The sequence below is a fragment of the Mustelus asterias genome, unplaced genomic scaffold (genome assembly GCF_964213995.1).
Source record: "Mustelus asterias unplaced genomic scaffold, sMusAst1.hap1.1 HAP1_SCAFFOLD_608, whole genome shotgun sequence".
Taxonomy (NCBI): domain Eukaryota; kingdom Metazoa; phylum Chordata; class Chondrichthyes; order Carcharhiniformes; family Triakidae; genus Mustelus; species Mustelus asterias.
In genome coordinates this window covers 1-17,655 of record NW_027590558.1, presented here as the reverse complement: position 1 = coordinate 17,655, position 17,655 = coordinate 1, and the positions used below count along the sequence as shown (strand labels likewise).

Genomic DNA, 17,655 nt, shown 5'->3' with positions numbered 1-17,655 from the left:
CACATCTAGAGTGCTTCAGATACAAAGTCAGAATCGAGCATGCCGGTGAACCTGACACTACATATTTATATACAGGAGAGGCTCCCTGACTAGCCAGGCCATTATGATCTCAGTCATGGAGCTCATACTCCAAGAGGCCAACTCTCATTGGCCTCATTGAAGTCCCTCCCACCCCCCAGGTGTGAGGAACCTTGGCAGTTCGCACAGCTCATGGATCTCTTGAGCATTGAGTCTGGATCCTCCAACTCGGCATCTGACATGGGAGGAGTGTGTCCAACAGGCGCCCGTCTCTTACGACGCGTGCACCGCAGTTCTAGTTCACCCCCTTCCTTGCGTGGTAGAGGAGGAGCCGTGGCTTCGCCTGCAGTGTCTATTTTGGACTCCGAGGGTCTAACTATGAGCGACAGAGAGGTGGGGCTGGCCAGTCTGGGAGAACTCTCCTCGGTCCTCAGCCTGCTGGGCATAGTTGGTTCCAGGACAAACTGTGATTTTGTGGCCGGCACCTGATCCAGATGTTTTTTTCAGGATGGCCTCACCCATGCATATTCAGTAGGATACAGGCCCCATCCTACACTCAACCATTCCAGGTAACATATGGGACCGTTTACGTAATTCTTTACCCAACCTTTTTCTCCAGCCTCCAATTGCCTCTCCCGGCTGCTATTGTCATGGCCTCTGCATTGGACTTCTTGTTGCTTTTCCTCCCCCACTCCCCTCCCCCCCCCCTCCCCGCCCCCGCCCCCCCCCCTTCCCACACCTCCCCCCCAGGTTTGGGAATAACAAACTTAATCTGGTGTAGAGTTGTCTGCCCATGAGCAATCCTGCGGGTGCTATTCCTGGAGTGACAAGGCGGGGGGCTTGTTCTATAATCTAATAACTAATGGGAAGCTTTGTGTCTATTAATACTGCCAGTTGTTCCTTAAAGCAGCTTTTAAAGTCTGGACTGTTTGGCGATGGTTGGTACGGTGCCGTCCTGATATGTCAAATCCCATTCAACTTCATAAACCGGGTGAACTCTTGGCTGGCGAAAGCTGGTCCAATGTCAGCGACCAGCAGCTCCGGGATCCCACATGTTGAAAAGAAGGTGCAAAGTTTCTTTAGCGTTATTGTTGTGGTCGTCGAATGCATCCTATGGCTTTCCATCCAATTGGGCACCCACTATGACCAAGAAAATCAAGCCCATGAATGGGCCTGCATAATCCACATGCAGCCGAGTCCATGGTCTACCTGCCCATTCCCAAGGTGTAGGAGAGCTGCTGGTGACAACATATGTCCATCTTGGCGTTCCAGGCAGCACCCTTGAGCACTGCTATGTCCGTTTTCATTCTGGGCTACCAAACATAGCTTCTGGCCAGTATCTTCATTGTGGACACTCCTGGGTAGTGATTTAGTTCAGCCAGTATGGCACGGTGACCCGGACTCAGAACAATCACTCACGCTCCCCCATAGCAGTATTCTCTCTTCTAACCTGAGCTGCTCTCTTCTCCAATAAGGGTGGAACTGGAGCTGTACTGGCCTTTCCATTTCCCCTGTCAGTACTAAGTGTTTAACTTTTGTGAGGACAGAGTCTTTTTGCGTCAAAAGACCGATATTATATGCGGCCACTGTGAAGGTATCCAGAAAATTCATGGTCATTACCATCTCTTCCACTTGGGGTACCATTGGTGGGGTGTCTGCAAAAGGTTGCCTCCTTAAGGCATCTGCATTTGCCACTTGGCCTCCCGGCCAGTGCAGGCGTGCCAAATTTCCTTAGCCTCCTGAGAAAGTAGAGCCATTGGTGGGCTTTCTTAACTACAGTGTTGGCATGGAGGGACAAGGACAGGTTGTTGGTGATCTGGACACATAAAAACTTGAAGCTTTTGACAATTTCTACTTCGTCCCCATTGATGTAGACAGGGGCGTGTTCTCCTTTACGCTTCCTAACGTTGATGACTATATCCTTCATTTTGTTGACATTGAGGGAGAGATTATTGTTGCCGCACCAGTTCACCAGATTCTCTATCTCATTCCTGTAATCTGTCTTGTCATTGTTTGAGATCTGACGCACTACAGTGGTGTTACGACAAACTTGAAAATGAAGTTGGAGGGGAATTTAGCCACACAGATATAGGTGTATAAGGAGTATTGTAAGGGGCTAAGGATGCAGCCCCACGATCCCTGTGATCCAGACATTTATTATGAACATTTCTGTTAATTTTTTTAAATTCCAGATCTTTATTCTTTCAGACCATGCTTCTTTTGGTTGTCATTTCTTTCCCCATGATCAGCTTGTGATCCAGTGACCGGGGCTAATGGTCTGAGGGAAATGGGTCCAAATCCCACCACCGCAGCTGGTGGAATTTAAATCCAATTAATAAATCTGGAATTGAAAACTAGCCTCAGTGATGGTGACCACTAAACCATTGTCGAGTGTGGGAAAAACCCATCTGGTTCACTAATGTCCTTTGGGGAAGGAAATCTGCCATCCTTATCCGGTCTGGCCTGCATGTGAATCCAGAACGACAGCAATGTGGGTGACTCTTAACTGCCCTCTGAAATGGCCGAGTGAGACACTCGGATCAAGGGCAGTTAGGGATGGGCACCAAATGTTGGCATTACCAGCATTCTATGAAAGAATAAAGACTCTTGCTTTATTCTTCCTGTACCCTCACCAATTTAGTTCCAGTGTATTCCACTCGTGATACCCCACACTGATTTAGTATCATCCAAGGAATCATGTAATCAATTTAATGTAATCTGAGCACCATGAGACACATTCTTTGGAATGGTTTAATGGGTCCCAACGCGATTTGGATTGACAAAGTTTTCTTGCACCAAATACTTGGTTTGAACATTCTATAACACCATGTTTGTTGAACACAACAACTTTGCCACTTATACTGGGATTATACCTGCAATAGGTCCTCGGAGGTGAAAGTCCCATCATCAGAATTCCATTATTTACAAGATCCTACCATACTCCACTGAGTGCTCAGTGTGTGCTGCCTACATCAGGAGTGCAGAGAGACTGACGCTCCTGTTTAAATACAGGACACGGGGCTCTCCGACTGGGCCATCAATGAGCTTTCAATCAGGGACATCTTTTGTTGTCCAACCAAATAAACAAATTCGAATTAACTCAGGGACAACTGAAAAAGGGCAGCTCCCTAAAAGGAGGGAAAAGGAGCCGGAAACAAAAGGCAAAGCAGAAAGGAAACTTAAAACATCAAATTAAGATGTTTTAAGGGGCGGCACGGTAGCACAGTGGTTAGCACTGCTACTTCACAGCTCCAGGGACCTGGGTTCGATTCCTGGCTTGGGTCTGTGTGGAGTTTGCACATTCTCCCCGTGTCTGCGGGGGTTTCCCCCGGGTGCTCCGGTTTCCTCCCACAGTCCAGGTTAGGTTGATTGGCCATGCTAAAATTGCCCTTAGTGTCCTGGGATGCGTAGGTTAGAGGGATTAGTTGGTAAATATGTAGGGGTAGGGCGTGGGTGGGATTGTGGTCGGTCAGTGTAGACTCGATGGGCCAAATGGCCTCTTTCTGTGCAGTAGGGTTTCTAAGAGCTTTTTAGGGCGGCACGGTAGCACAGTGGTTAGCACTGCTGCTTCACAGCTCCAGGGTCCCGGGTTCGATTCCCGGCTCGGGTCACTCTGTGTGGAGTTTGCACATTCTCCTCGTGTCTGCGTGGGTTTCCTCCGGGTGCTCCGGTTTCCTCCCACAGTCCAAAGATGTGCAGGTTAGGTTGATTGGCCAGGTTAAAAAAATTGCCCCTTAGAGTCCTGGGATGTGTACGTTAGAGGGTTCAGCGGGTAAATATGTGGGGGTAGGGCCTGGGTGGGACTGTGGTCGGTGCAGACTCGATGGGCCGAATGGCCTCCTTCTGCACTGTAGGGTTTCTATGATTTCTATGATGTGATTAAGGGGGTCAATAATACACCCCAGTCCCTGCGGTGCCCAGCGGGCACGGAAGGCAGCGGAACACCATATGCTCCCTCTCCAGGGACACCCAGACATGAACATATAGCCGCGGTAGAGCGGCAGACAGTCGGGTTGGATGTCCCCCTGGATCGCCCGCTGCCTGGACCGGGAGATAGAACGCCTCGCCAGGCCCAGGAACAGGTCCACGAGGAGCTCCTCTTCCTTCCCCGCCCCTCTCCGCACCGGGTGCCCGTAGATCAGGAGCGTGGGCCTGAAGTGCAAACAAAACATCAAAAGAAGGTGTTTTAGAAAACTGAAAAGGTTGTACAGCCGACAACACATAGCGTAGACATGGTCCACGGACTCCACAAGGTTGCAAAAAGGGGCACACTTGAGACCCCGTGAACCGGGACAACCTACGGTTGCACGGCACTGCTGCGTGCAGCACCCTCCACCCCAGGTCCCCAAGATAGTGGGGGGGAGATCTCTCCGTAGAGAGACTTCCACTGGGGACCTCTGCCACCCGGTGGCAACAAGGCCGCCAAGGTGTATCCGGGCGACAGGCGAGGACGCGGCAGTGGAAGGTGTGCAGCAGCAGCCCGTACAGGAAACGCCTCCGTGCGGTAGAAAAGGGGACTGGGGGCATTTCCATGAGGTGGCTCATGATGTGGGGGTACCTGACCCGGGAGGGGGGGGTCGAGGTTTGGGGCCAATGTAAAATTCCATCCGAGCAGGGGAACGCTCGGGCGGGATCCCACCGCACGCCTGTGCCGCCTCGAGACTGCGTGTGCCCTCAGGTCTGAGCACAATCATCCTGAGGTCTTGGATGGCTTTGGATGCGTGCCGGACGGCCACCTCCGCGCGCTCAGCCAGCACGTGGGGACTCATCCAGCCCGCTCCTCCGCCATCCAGCACGTCCCCGATTCTGGTCACCCCGGCGGCCACAGCCTCCTCTCCGCCAGCCACCTGAAGTTATACGGCTGGAGGAACGGATTCCTGAGCAGTGGCTCTCGCACGAGAGCCGCTACTCCTGACGCTGCGTCGCGAGGCGACCGTGTTCCAGACCGTGAGGAGGTCCTGGTAAAAGACGGGCAACTCCCGCGAGGTCGGAAGGTGCCCCAGATTTATATGCAGCAGCTGCACGTTATAATTCAGGCCGTGCAACAGGCGGGAGAAATCCGTCGCCAGGGCACACCATCGTGGAGGAGGCTCGACGTAAAGGTATCTCTGCAGGGTCTGGAGGCAGAAGGTCACTACCTGTGTGCGAAGGCACACGAGACCCTGACCGCCCTCCGCAAGTGGGAGATGCAGAACCTCGGCAGGGACCCAGTGCAGTCGGTTGTCCCAGAAGAACCGAACAAAGGTTCTCTGGATGTTTGTGACAAAGCCAGGGGGAGGGGTCAAAGGGACCAGCCGGTACCACAACATGGAGGTGAGCAGCTGGTTTATGATGAGAACTCGCGCCCTGTAGGACAGCACTCGGAGCAGTCCTGTCCAGCGACTCAGGCGAGCGGAGACTTTGGTCTCCAGCTCCTGCCAGTTCACCGGCCAGGACTCTGTTTCAGTCAGGGATTCCTTTTGTTTATTACAAATACGTTATTACAAAACAATTACAAATATTCAAAGAATAAATATGAAAGATGCATCACCAATGGCTAACACCATCCATTTATCAATAACCTACAATTACTACCTTCTATTTAGGAAAGGTTCATTGTCCGTTATAGTTTTCCAGGGCATTGTCCTTGGTTTCAATCAGGGACTTCATACGCAAGCACGCCAACCTCAATTGCCTGATTAAAGGCATCACAATACCCTTCCATCTACAATGCTTCGATGGCTGTATGGTGTTTAAGATGTTGTGTTTCTGTTCCCTGTGAAACTATTTAGAACATAGAACATAGAAAAGCTGCAGCACAAACAGGCCCTTCGGCCCACAAATTGCGCCGAACAATTTCCTTACCTTCTAGGCTCATCTATAACCCTCTATCTTACTAACCTCCATGAACCTATCCAAAAGTCTCTTAAAAGACTCAATCGAATCCGCTTCCACCACCACTACCGGCAGCCGATTCCACGCACCCACCACCCTCTGAGTGAAAAACTTACCCCTAACATCTCCTCTGTACCTACTCCCCAGCACGGTAAACCTGTGGCCTCTCGTGACAACCATTTCAGCCCTGGGTAAAAGCCTCTGAGAATCCACTCTATCAATACCTCTCAACATCTTACACACTGGATGAGCACCCTCTCTTGCAGTGGGTCCTGACTTTCAGAAATGTCATTAAATGTTTCAGGTGAACGAATTAATTCCAATGTTAATTCAACTTTTTCTTTCAGGCCAAAGTTCTCTGCCGCTACTTTGAACAGGAACAGATGGATTTTACTGGGAAGAAGGTGATTGAATTGGGGGCAGGAACTGGGCTGGTGGGGATTCTTGCCATCCTGCTGGGTAAGTGAAGAAAACGTCAAGAGACAACACTCTGTAGGTGTGAGGAGAGTAAAATGTGGTACGGTCACTATGCACAATGACAAGGCCTTGGGCTGAGTATTTCTGAAATTAAAAAGAGACAAGTTGTCGAAGCTTTTCATCTTGCACTCATCATGGCAAAAGTGCAAGGGTAGGAGAACAACAATTAATACTGCATGTGAAGAGAGAGCTGATTGGTTGGGACACTCCCCTCATGAAGTATAAATTGTTGTTCCCTTTCCAATTGGTATTCTTGTAAATCTGAACATCAATACATTAAAGAAAAACATCTTTGCCTATTGAGCCAAGAATTAATTCTGGCACATTCAGTGTAATATTTTAAAAAGAGCTTGAATCTTTTGAATCTAATCAATAACACAAGCAAATGGATTAAAAACAGGAGTTGGCCATTTGGCCCCTCAATCATGCATTTTTAGCAAAATACCCACACTCTTAAATTCCAGTCACCTTGCAATAAACATCAAGAGAAGTGGGAAAAATATAAATATCCAGGGAATGTACAAGATCATAAGAAATAGAGTGATTCAGCTTCTTGACTCTGCTCAGCCATTTACCAAGATCATGTCTGACCAAGTGAGGCCACTTTCTTGTCTTTCTCCCATGTCCTCTTAAACCCTCCTCTGTCGAACAAAAATCTGTCTGACTCAGCCTTGAATATATTCAATGATCCAGCCCCACTGCTCTCTGGGCGAGAAAATTCCTAAGATCGATAACCCTGTAAGAGAAAGAGATTAGACCTTACATCTGTCTTAAATGGGAGGTTTTAAATTCACCCAAGAGGGGAAACATCCTCAGACAAGCTCACTTGGAATCATATGTTTTAATAAGTTCATTCCTCTTTCTTCAAAATTCCAATGGGTGCAGACCCAACCTGCTCAACCTTTCCTCAAAGGACAACCCCTTCATCCCAGAAAAAAGCCTAGTGAATCTTTGCTGTAAATATATCCCTCTGTGAGGAGACCAGCATTGTACACAGAACTCTAGGGATGGTCCCACCAATGTCTTGTACATTTAGAGCAACACACCCATTCTGTTATGCTCTTTTCCCTTGCAATGGACATTCCATTTGCCTTCCTAATAACTTGCTGTACCTGCATGCTAACTTTCTTGTGATTCATGTGCAAGGACACCCAGATCCTTCTGTACTACAGAATTCTGCAGCCTCTCTCCATTTAAATAACATTCTTCACTTGCATTCTTCCCACCAAAGAGGACAACCTCAAATTTTCCCACATTATATGTTAGGAATGGGTTAACAGACTTTCCTGTTAAGTCCTAATTTGATGTCAATTATCCAGTGATATATAAAGGGGCTTCAGGCGGCACTTGGGGTCGATGGAGAATTGTATGTGGAGTTGGATCAAAGAAATAAAGGTAGTTTATGAAGAAGCAGAACTTGCGTCTCCTTTAATAAACTGCAACCTTAGAGGCTCAAACAGTGGTAGCAGAGGATGGTTGTTGGTTCCAAGGGCTGCAAGTTACGACTCTTTCAAAGAAAAAAAAGGGAGAAGAATTCTAATCCACTGCGGAGTGAGTAGATGACAACAAAATGGCTGAACCCAGAGTGAAAGTGCCAGGATATGACTATCCACCATTATTTTCAGAAACTGAACCTTATGACCAATGGAGAAGCAAAGTCTTCATGTGGACGACGGTCACCGCTTTGAGTAAAAGAAAGCAAGGAATGGCCTTGGCTCTTTCTTTACCACAAAGAAGTAAAGTTAGTCAAAGTATTTTCTGAATGGGAGTCGGAACATTTGGACTCGGAGGAAGCTCTGGATAATTTATTAACCTTTATGGATAAGATTTCTCAGGATGACTGATTAACTGCGTGTGAAGCCTGGTCAGATTTTGATACTTTTCGGAAATCGGAGGATATTTCTATTGAAGAATATGTGATGGAATCTAACAGACTATATATAAGGCTACAAAAACACTGGCTGGAAATTCCACAGTCCCTGTTGGCATTTAAGTTACTGGACTGTGCTAAAGTGACCAATCTGGATAGGCTCCTGGTTTTAACAGGAGTTAAATTTGCAGACAAAGATACCTTTTATATGACCAAATGTTAGAGGCCTTAAAAAATTCTTGGGGAAACATTCTATACCCACAGCTTTTATGCCACAAATGGGTCAATCCGTGATAAAACAGACGATAGCACATACACTGTCCACAGGATGGAGAGATCGTACAGGCACAAGCCAGCTACAGGAATATGGCAGACGATGAGGAGGAGGGATATGGAGAGGGGTCGCAGAAAAGTGAACACCAGAAAAACCCAGGGCATGAATAATCGGTGTTTTCGGTGAGAAAAGGTTTTAGATCGACACAGCCAGCTTAAAGCAGATGCTTTAGCAAAATACCATAAGCTTTCGGAGCACTGCTCCTTCGTCAGATGGAGTGGATATCTGCTCTCAAACAGTGCAAACAGACACAGAAATCAAGTTACAGAATACTAATTAGAATGCGAATCTCTAAAGCCAGCCAGGTCTTAAAGGTACAGATAATGTGGGTGGAGGGAGCATTCAACACAGGTTAAAGAGATCATAGAAAGATCATAGAAACCCTACAGTGCAGAAGGAGGCCATTCGGCCCATCGAGTCTGCACCGACCACAATCCCACCCAGGCCCTACCCCCACATATTTACCCGCTAATCCCTCTAACCTACGCATCTCAGGATTCTAAGGGGCAATTTTTAAACTGGCCAATCAACCTAACCCGCACATCTTTGGACTGTGGGAGGAAACCGGAGCACCCGGAGGAAACCCACGCAGACACGAGGAGAATGTGCAAACTCCACACAGACAGTGACCCAAGCCGGGAATCGAACCCGGGACCCTGGAGCTGTGAAGCTGTGAAGATGTGTATTGTCTCCAGACAGAACAGCCAGTGAGATTCTACAAGCCCAGGAGGCAAGCTGTGGGGGTTACTGATAATGTGACATAAATCCAACATCCCGGTTTAGGCCGTCCTCATGTGTGCGGAACTTGGCTATCAGTTTCTGCTCAGCGACTCTGCGCTGTCGTGTGTCGTGAAGGCCGCCATGGAGAACGCTTACCTGAAGATCCAAGGCTGAATGCCCATGACTGCTGAAGTGCTCCCCCACAGGAAGAGAACAGTCTTGCCTGGTGATTGTCGAGCGGTGTCGAGCCTTCAACATGTCATTGATGAAGACGAACATCTCGCCAAGGCCATCCCCACACCCCCACTTCTTGCCTTCAAACAACCGCACAACCTCAAACAGACCATTGTCCGCAGCAAACTACCCAGCCTTCAGGAGAACAGTGACCACGACACCACACAACCCTGCCACAGCAACCTCTGCAAGATGTGCTGGATCATCGACACGGATACCATAATCTCACATGAGAACACCATCTACCAGGTACACGGTACATACTCTTGCAACTCGGCCAACGTTGTCTAACTGATACGCTGCAGGAAAGGATGTCCCGAGGCATGGTACATTGGGGAAACCATGCAGACGCTACGACAACGGATGAATGAACACCGCTCGACAATCACCAGGCAAGACTGTTCTCTTCCTGTGGGGGAGCACTTCAGCGGTCACGGGCATTCAGCCTTAGATCTTCAGGTAAGCGTTCTCCAAGGCGGCCTTCACGACACACGACAGCGCAGAGTCGCTGAGCAGAAACTGATAGCCAAGTTCCGCACACATGAGGATGGCCTAAACCGGGATGTTGGTTTTATGTCACATTATCTGTAACCCCCACAGCTTGCCTCCTGGGCTTGTAGAATCTCACTAGCTGTTCTGTCTGGAGACAATACACATCTCTTTAACCTGTGTTGAATGCTCCCTCCACCCACATTGTCTGTACCTTTAAGACCTGGCTGGCTTTAGAGATTCGCATTCTAATCAGTATTCTGCAACTTGATTTCTGTGTCTGTGCACTGTTTGAGAGCAGATATCCACTCCATCTAACGAAGGAGCAGTGCTCCGAAAGCTTATGGTATTTGCTACCAAATAAACCTATTGGACTTTAACCTGGTGTTGTGAGACTTCTTACTTTGATCAGATAGCCAGTTACCTATCCAATCGGCCAACTTTCCCTCTATCCCACACCTCCTTACTTTCATCATAAGCCGACCATGGGGGACCTTATCAAACGCCTTACTAAAATCCATGTATATGACATCAACTGCCCTACCTTCATCAACACACTTAGTTACCTCCTCAAAAAATTCAATCAAATTTGTGAGGCACGACTTGCCCTTCACGAATCCGTGCTGACTATCCTGGATTAATCCGCATCTTTCTAAATGGTCGTAAATCCCATCCCGAAGGACCTTTTCCATCAATTTACCAACCACCGAAGTAAGACTAACCGGTCTATAATTACCAGGGTCATTTCTATTCCCTTTCTTAAACAGAGGAACAACATTCGCCACTCATTGCGTCTTGGAAGTGCAGCCTCATTGCGTCTTGGAAGTGCAGCAGAGAGGGAGAGATTCGCGAGAGGAGTGCTGCGGGTAAGCGCTGTTATTTTTAACTTACTTTTTCGCGGGTTTTTTCTTTAAAAATATCTAAACCCGGAAGTGGTCGCGCAGGGAGGTCTGGGAGAGAGAGATTTTTTTTTTTCCCCAATAAATTGGAACAGAGAGGAATCCCGATACTCTACACTTGTAGAGTATCCCACCCTCCCTCCTCCTCTAACCTAAAAAAAAAGACCCAGTGAGAGCAGGGCTTTGGAGAAAACAGGAGGAGGAAAGGTAAGTTTAAAATTTTCATTCACTTTTTTTTTCCCTGTGTGTTTAAAGGGGCAATTATGAGTGTGAGGCCAGTATGTTGTTCCCAATGTAGGATGTGGGAGGTCCTGGAGGCTCCTAGCCTCCCGGACGACCATATCTGTGCTGGGTGTGTTGAGCTGCGGTTCCTAAGGGACCATGTTAGGGAACTGGAATTGCAGCTCGAGGACCTTCGCCGGGTTAGGGATAGTGAGGAGGTCATTGACAGGAGCTATCGGCAGGTGGTCACACCGGGATCACGGGAGGAGGGTAACTGGGTAACAGTGAGGAAGGAGAAAACTCAGTTGATGGTGAGCACCCCGGTGGATGTGCCCCTTAATAATAAGTACTCCTGTCTGAGTACTACTGGGGAGGACAGCCCACCTGGGGGAAGCAGCGGTGGCAGTGTCTCTGGAGCTGAGCCTGGCCCAGTAGTGCAAAAGGGTAAGGAAAGGAGGGTAGTGCTAATTGGGGACTCTACGGTGAGGGGGTCAGATAGGCGTTTTTGCGGACAAAGACGGGACTCTCGGATGGTGGTTTGCCTCCCTGGTGCAGGGGTCCGGGATGTCTCTGGTCGAGTCCCAGAAATCCTGAAGGGGGAGGGAGAGGAGCCGAAGGTCGTGATGCATATAAGTACTGCTGACATAGGTAGGAAGAGGGAAGGGGTCATGAAAAGAGAATATAGGGAGTTAGGTAGACAGCTGAGAAAGAGGAATGCAAAGGTAGTAATCTCGGGATTGCTGCCTGTGCCGCGGGAGAGTGAGAACAGGAATCGGTGGAGAATGAATGCGTGGCTGAGGGACTGGAGCAAGGGACAAGGATTTGGGTACTTGGATCATTGGGACCTCTTTTGGGGCAGGTGTGACCTGTTTAAAAAAGACGGGTGGCACTTGAATCCCAGGGGGACCAATATCCTGGCGGGAAGGTTGGCTAAGGCTACTGGAGAGACTTTAAACTAGAAAGGTTGGGGGGAGGGAATCGAAATGAGGGGACTGAGAGCGAGGAGGTTAGCTCGCAAATAGATAAGGAATGTAAACAGGGTAAGAGGGAGGTTAGACGAGTGATGGAGAAGGGAAGTGCTCAGGCTGAAGGTCTGAGATGTGTCTATTTTAATGCCAGGAGTGTAGTGAATAAAGTGGATGAGCTTAGAGCGTGGATTGCTGCTTCGAATTGTGATGTGGTGGCCATTACGGAGACTTGGATGTCTCAGGGACAGGACTGGGTGCTTCAGGTGCCGGGTTTTAGATGTTTCAGGAAGGACAGGGAGGGAGGCAAGAGAGGGGGGGGAGTGGCACTGTTGATCAGGGATAGTGTCACGGCTGTAGAGAAGGTGGACGCCGTGGAGGGATTGACGACGGAGTCTCTGTGGGTGGAGGTTAGGAACAGGAAGGGGTCGGTAACGTTGCTGGGTGTTTTCTATAGGCCGCCCAATAGTAACAGAGATGTTGAGGAGCAGATGGGGAAACAGATCCTGGAGAGATGTAGGAATAACAGAGTTGTCGTGATGGGAGATTTTAATTTCCCAAACATAGATTGGAATATCCCTAGGGCTAGGGGTTTGGATGGAGAGGAGTTTGTTAGGTGTGTCCAGGAGAGTTTCCTGACACAGTATGTGGATAAGCCTACTAGACGAGAGGCTGTACTTGATCTGGTGCTGGCTAATGAACCTGGACAGGTGGAGGATCTCTCGGTGGGTGAGCATCTTGGGGATAGCGATCATAATTCTATCTCCTTCACGATAGCATTGGAAAGAGATAGGATCAGGCAGGCTAGGAAAGTGTTTCTCTGGAGTAAAGGGAAATACAGTGTCATCAGGGAGGAAATTAGACGGGTAAATTGGAAGGAGGCATTCTTGGGGAAAAGTACCGAAGGAAAGTGGAGGATTTTCAAGGAATGTTTGTCTGGAGCTCTGCATGACAACGTTCCGATGAGACAGGGGGGTGTTGGTAGGGTACGGGAACCGTGGTGCACGAAGGTTGTGATGAACCTGGTGAATAAGAAAAGAGAGGCGTACAGAAGGTTCAGAGAGCTAGGAGGTGTTAAGGATTTAGAGGAGTATACGGGATGTAGGAAGGAGCTTAAGAAGGAAATTAGGAGAGCGAGAAGGGGTCATGAGAAGGCCTTGGCGGGTAAGATTAAGGAGAACCCCAAGGCTTTCTACAAATATGTCAAGAGTAAAAGGATGAGATGTGAAGGCATAGGACCCTTAAAAGGTGAAGGGGGAAAAGTTTGTGCGGAACCGTTAGAAATGGCGGAGCTGCTTAATGAATACTTTACCTCGGTATTCACGGTGGAAAGGGATCTGGGTGGTTGTACTGCTGGTTTGCGGTGGACAGAAAGGATCGAGCATGTGGACATAAAGAAAGAGGATGTGTTGGAACTATTGAATGGCATCAAGGTTGGTAAGTCGCCGGGACCGGATGGGATGTACCCCAGGTTACTATGGGAGGCGAGGGAGGAGATTGCGGAGCCTTTGGCGATGATCTTTGCATCGTCGATGGAGACGGGAGAGGTTCCGGAGGATTGGAGGATTGCAGATGTGGTCCCTATATTCAAGAAAGGGAACAGGGACAGCCCGGGAAATTACCGACCGGTGAGTCTAACCTCAGTGGTTGGTAAGTTGATGGAGAGGATCCTGAGAGACAGGATTTATGATCATCTAGAGAAGTTTAGTATGATCAAAAGTAGTCAGCACGGCTTTGTCAAGGGCAGGTCGTGCCTTACGAGCCTGGTTGAGTTCTTTGAAAATGTGACCAAACACATTGACGAAGGAAGAGCGGTGGATGTGGTCTATATGGACTTCAGCAAGGCGTTCGATAAGGTCCCCCATGCAAGACTTCTTGAGAAAGTGAGAGGGCATGGGATCCAAGGGGCTGTTGCCTTGTGGATCCAGAACTGGCTTGCCTGCAGAAGGCAGAGAGTGGCTGTGGAGGGGTCTTTTTCTGCATGGCGGTCAGTGACCAGTGGAGTGCCCCAGGGATCTGTTCTGGGACCCTTGCTGTTTGTCATTTTCATAAATGACCTGGATGAGGAAGTGGAGGGATGGGTTGGTAAGTTTGCTGACGACACCAAGGTAGGTGGTGTTGTGGATAGTTTGGAGGGATGTCAGAAGTTGCAGCGAGACATAGATAGAATGCAAGACTGGGCGGAGAAGTGGCAGATGGACTTCAACCCGGATAAGTGTGTGGTGATCCATTTTGGCAGATCCAATGGGATGAAGCAGCAATATAATATGAAGGGTACCATTCTTAGCAGTGTAGAGGATCAGAAGGACCTTGGGGTCCGGGTCCATAGGACTCTTAAATCGGCCTCGCAGGTGGAGGATGCGGTCAAGAAGGCGTACGGCGTACTAGCCTTCATTAATCGAGGGATTGAGTTTAGGAGTCGGGAGATAATGCTGCAGCTTTATAGGACCCTGGTTAGACCCCACTTGGAGTACTGCGCGCAGTTCTGGTCACCTCATTACAGGAAAGATGTTGAAGCCATTGAAAGGGTGCAGAGGAGATTTACAAGGATGTTGCCTGGATTGGGGGGCATGCCTTATGAGGATAGGTTGAGGGAGCTTGGTCTCTTCTCCCTGGAGAGACGAAGGATGAGAGGTGACCTGATAGAGGTTTACAAGATGTTGAGAGGTCTGGATAGGGTAGACTCTCAGAGGCTATTTCCAAGGGCTGAAATGGTTGCTACGAGAGGACACAGGTTTAAGGTGCTGGGGGGTAGGTACAGAGGAGATATCAGGGGTAAGTTTTTCACTCAGAGGGTGGTGGGTGAGTGGAATCGGCTGACGTCGGTGGTGGTGGAGGCAAACTCGTTGGGGTCTTTTAAGAGACTTCTGGATGAGTACATGGGATTTAATGGGATTGAGGGCTATAGATAGGCCTAGAGGTGGGGATGTGATCGGCGCAACCTGTGGGCCGAAGGGCCTGTTTGTGCTGTGGCTTTCTATGTTCTATGTTCTATGTTCCTCTGGCACCATCCCCGTGGACAGTGAGGACCCAAAGATCAAAGCCAAAGGCTCTGAAATCTCATCCCTTGACTCCCAAAGAATCCTAGGATATATTTGATCAGGCCCAGGGGACTTATCGACCTTCAGTTTATTCAAAACTGCCTCCCTCCGAACATCTATTACCTCCAGCCTATTAGCCTGTAACACCTTCTCTTCCTCAAAAACATGGCCCCTCTCCTTGGTGAACACTGAAGAAAAGTATTCATTCATCACCTCGCCTATCTCTACTGACTCCATACACAAGTTCCCACTACTGTCCTTGACCGGCCCTAACCTCACCCTGGTCATTCTTTTATTCCTCACATAAGAGTAAAAAGCCTTGGGGTTTTCCTTGATCCGACTCGCCAAGGACTTCTCATGTCCCCTCCTAGCTCTCCTAAGCCCCTTTTTCAGCTCATTCCTTGCTAACTTGTAACCCTCAACCGAGCCATCTGAACCTTGTTTCCTCATCCCTACATAAGCTTCCCTCTTCCTTTTCACAAGACATTCCACCTCTTTCGTGAACCATGGTTCCCTCACTCGGCCATTTCCTCCCTGCCTGACAGGGACATACCTATCAAGGACACCCAGTATGTACCAGAAAATTCAGCCACAGAACCTTGTAGCCATCCCTGCCAATCAACTTTGACATTAGTTCTAGTCATTAACTATTCTGTACCAGCACCAATCTGTCAAGAGCCAATGGCAGTTATAGCTGAAATTGTAGTTGTTTAATTAATCCAAGTGCGGGTGCACTGAGTACCTTCCTAATCTTATATTTCCTTATAGCAGGAAGGAGGACATGGAAGTAGCAAGTGATGTAAGGAGAATGGGAATGTAGGAAGGAGGGGCTTATATAGGAGTATATGTTTTGAAACGAAATCACGCAGGACGTTGAATTCAGCAAGATCCAACCATGGATAGAAGCATCGAGTGGCATCGTATCAGTCCAATGAAATCAAGTCAGGTTGGAATGGAAAGAGAAAGATTTCAGTTTAGTGATAAAATGAAGATTGCCAATCAGGTGACAGGCTTTTTAAAGAAGCCAGTCCAACTCACGGCATGCTGGCACGGTGACACAGTGGTTAGCACTGCTGCCTCACAGCGCCAGGGACCCGGGTTCAATTCCCGGCTCGGGTCACTGTCTGTGTGGAATCTGCACATTCTCGCCGTGTCTGCGTGGGTTTCCTCCGGGTGCTCCGGTTCCCTCCCACAGTCTGAAAGCTGTGCGGGTTAGGTGGATTGGCCGTGCTAAATTGCCCCTTGGTGTCGGTGGGACTAGCTCGGGTGAATACACTCGTGACTCACCTGAGGAAGGAGCAGCGCTCTGAAAACTCGTGATTCCAAATAAACCAGTTGGACTTTAACCTGGCGTGTGAGGCTTCTTACGATGTGATCACCTTTTCTTTCTTCCAAAAAATTCCATCAAGAGTTATTGAAAACAGGTCAATAAATGTCGCCCAATGAATAAGGCGATCGAATGCTCTGCCCAGTACTCAGTGCCAAATCACTGCAAAAGTGCATCATTCGCCGTGTTCATCTGCCTTGTCCAGGATTTCTCTGTCCACATTTACCATTTACAGGACTGTCACAGAAAAGCAATAAATGGAAATAAGTTGTTCCTCTCTAACATTCCTCCGGCAGGTGGTGATGTAACTTTGACTGACCAACCGAATGTTGTGATTCAATTACAGTACAACGTCAGCAAAAACATCCCCGAGGTCGGCATCAAGCGTGCAAAAGTGTCTGCTTTACTGTGGGGCAAAGACCACAAACAGTTCCCCACAGACTATGACTTCATCTTTGGTTCAGATATCATCTACAGGCCATCAGAATTCCACTCGCTGATAACGACCCTGCTCTACCTGAGCAAACAAAGTACCACCATTTACTTCTGCTCGAAGATGCGCAAACACATGGGAGTCATCGATTTCTACGAGAAGGTTCTTCCAACTCATTTTGATTCCACAATTGTTCACAGTGTCCCAGAACAAGAAATCAATTTGTACAAAATTACCAGGAAAGAGCCTGTCGCATAACGGGTTAATGCTGCAGAGAATGTCAGAGGTCACATCAATGAAATATACAAGATCCAGATGGGCTTCACATCCCAGAGTTGGATAGTTGAATGGTGCACAGAGTGAGATTTTTTTATTTCGCCCTATTCCTGGATCTCACTTTAACCCCGACACTGATGCATTGTCCCCGTCTTTATTGGTATCATTGTATTCTGAAAAGACTAACTGGATGCTGAGGCAACCTGACAGCCATCTGAATTCACCTTCCATCGAGCTCAATTCTAACCGTGCAGAGCGCAACTCAGAAATGATGGATTTACCCTGTCCGATCATTCCTCTCCTATTGCGTTCTCCTGTGTGATGATTACAGAAACAGAGGGCAGAATGGTGCGGCCTTGTCGCGGTGGAGGGCGGGCCTGGAAAATATGGTGAGCTGTTCAATATTCCATTGTCTGCAGCGGGACCGGAAAATCCCAGCAGTGGGAGGAGTTGTAAAACTCTGCCCACAATCTTGT

General features: G+C 48.5%; 1 protein-coding gene across 1 annotated transcript; it reads left to right on the top strand.

The window, feature by feature from the left end:
• Nucleotides 1-210: 210 nt before the first annotated feature.
• Nucleotides 211-17,161, top strand: LOC144487135 (EEF1A lysine methyltransferase 3-like). Its single transcript, XM_078205193.1, has 3 exons — nt 211-465; nt 6,240-6,351; nt 16,767-17,161. The coding sequence occupies exons 1-3, from the start codon at nt 211-213 to the stop codon at nt 17,159-17,161; spliced, it is 762 nt and encodes a 253-aa protein (XP_078061319.1).
• Nucleotides 17,162-17,655: the final 494 nt, after the last annotated feature.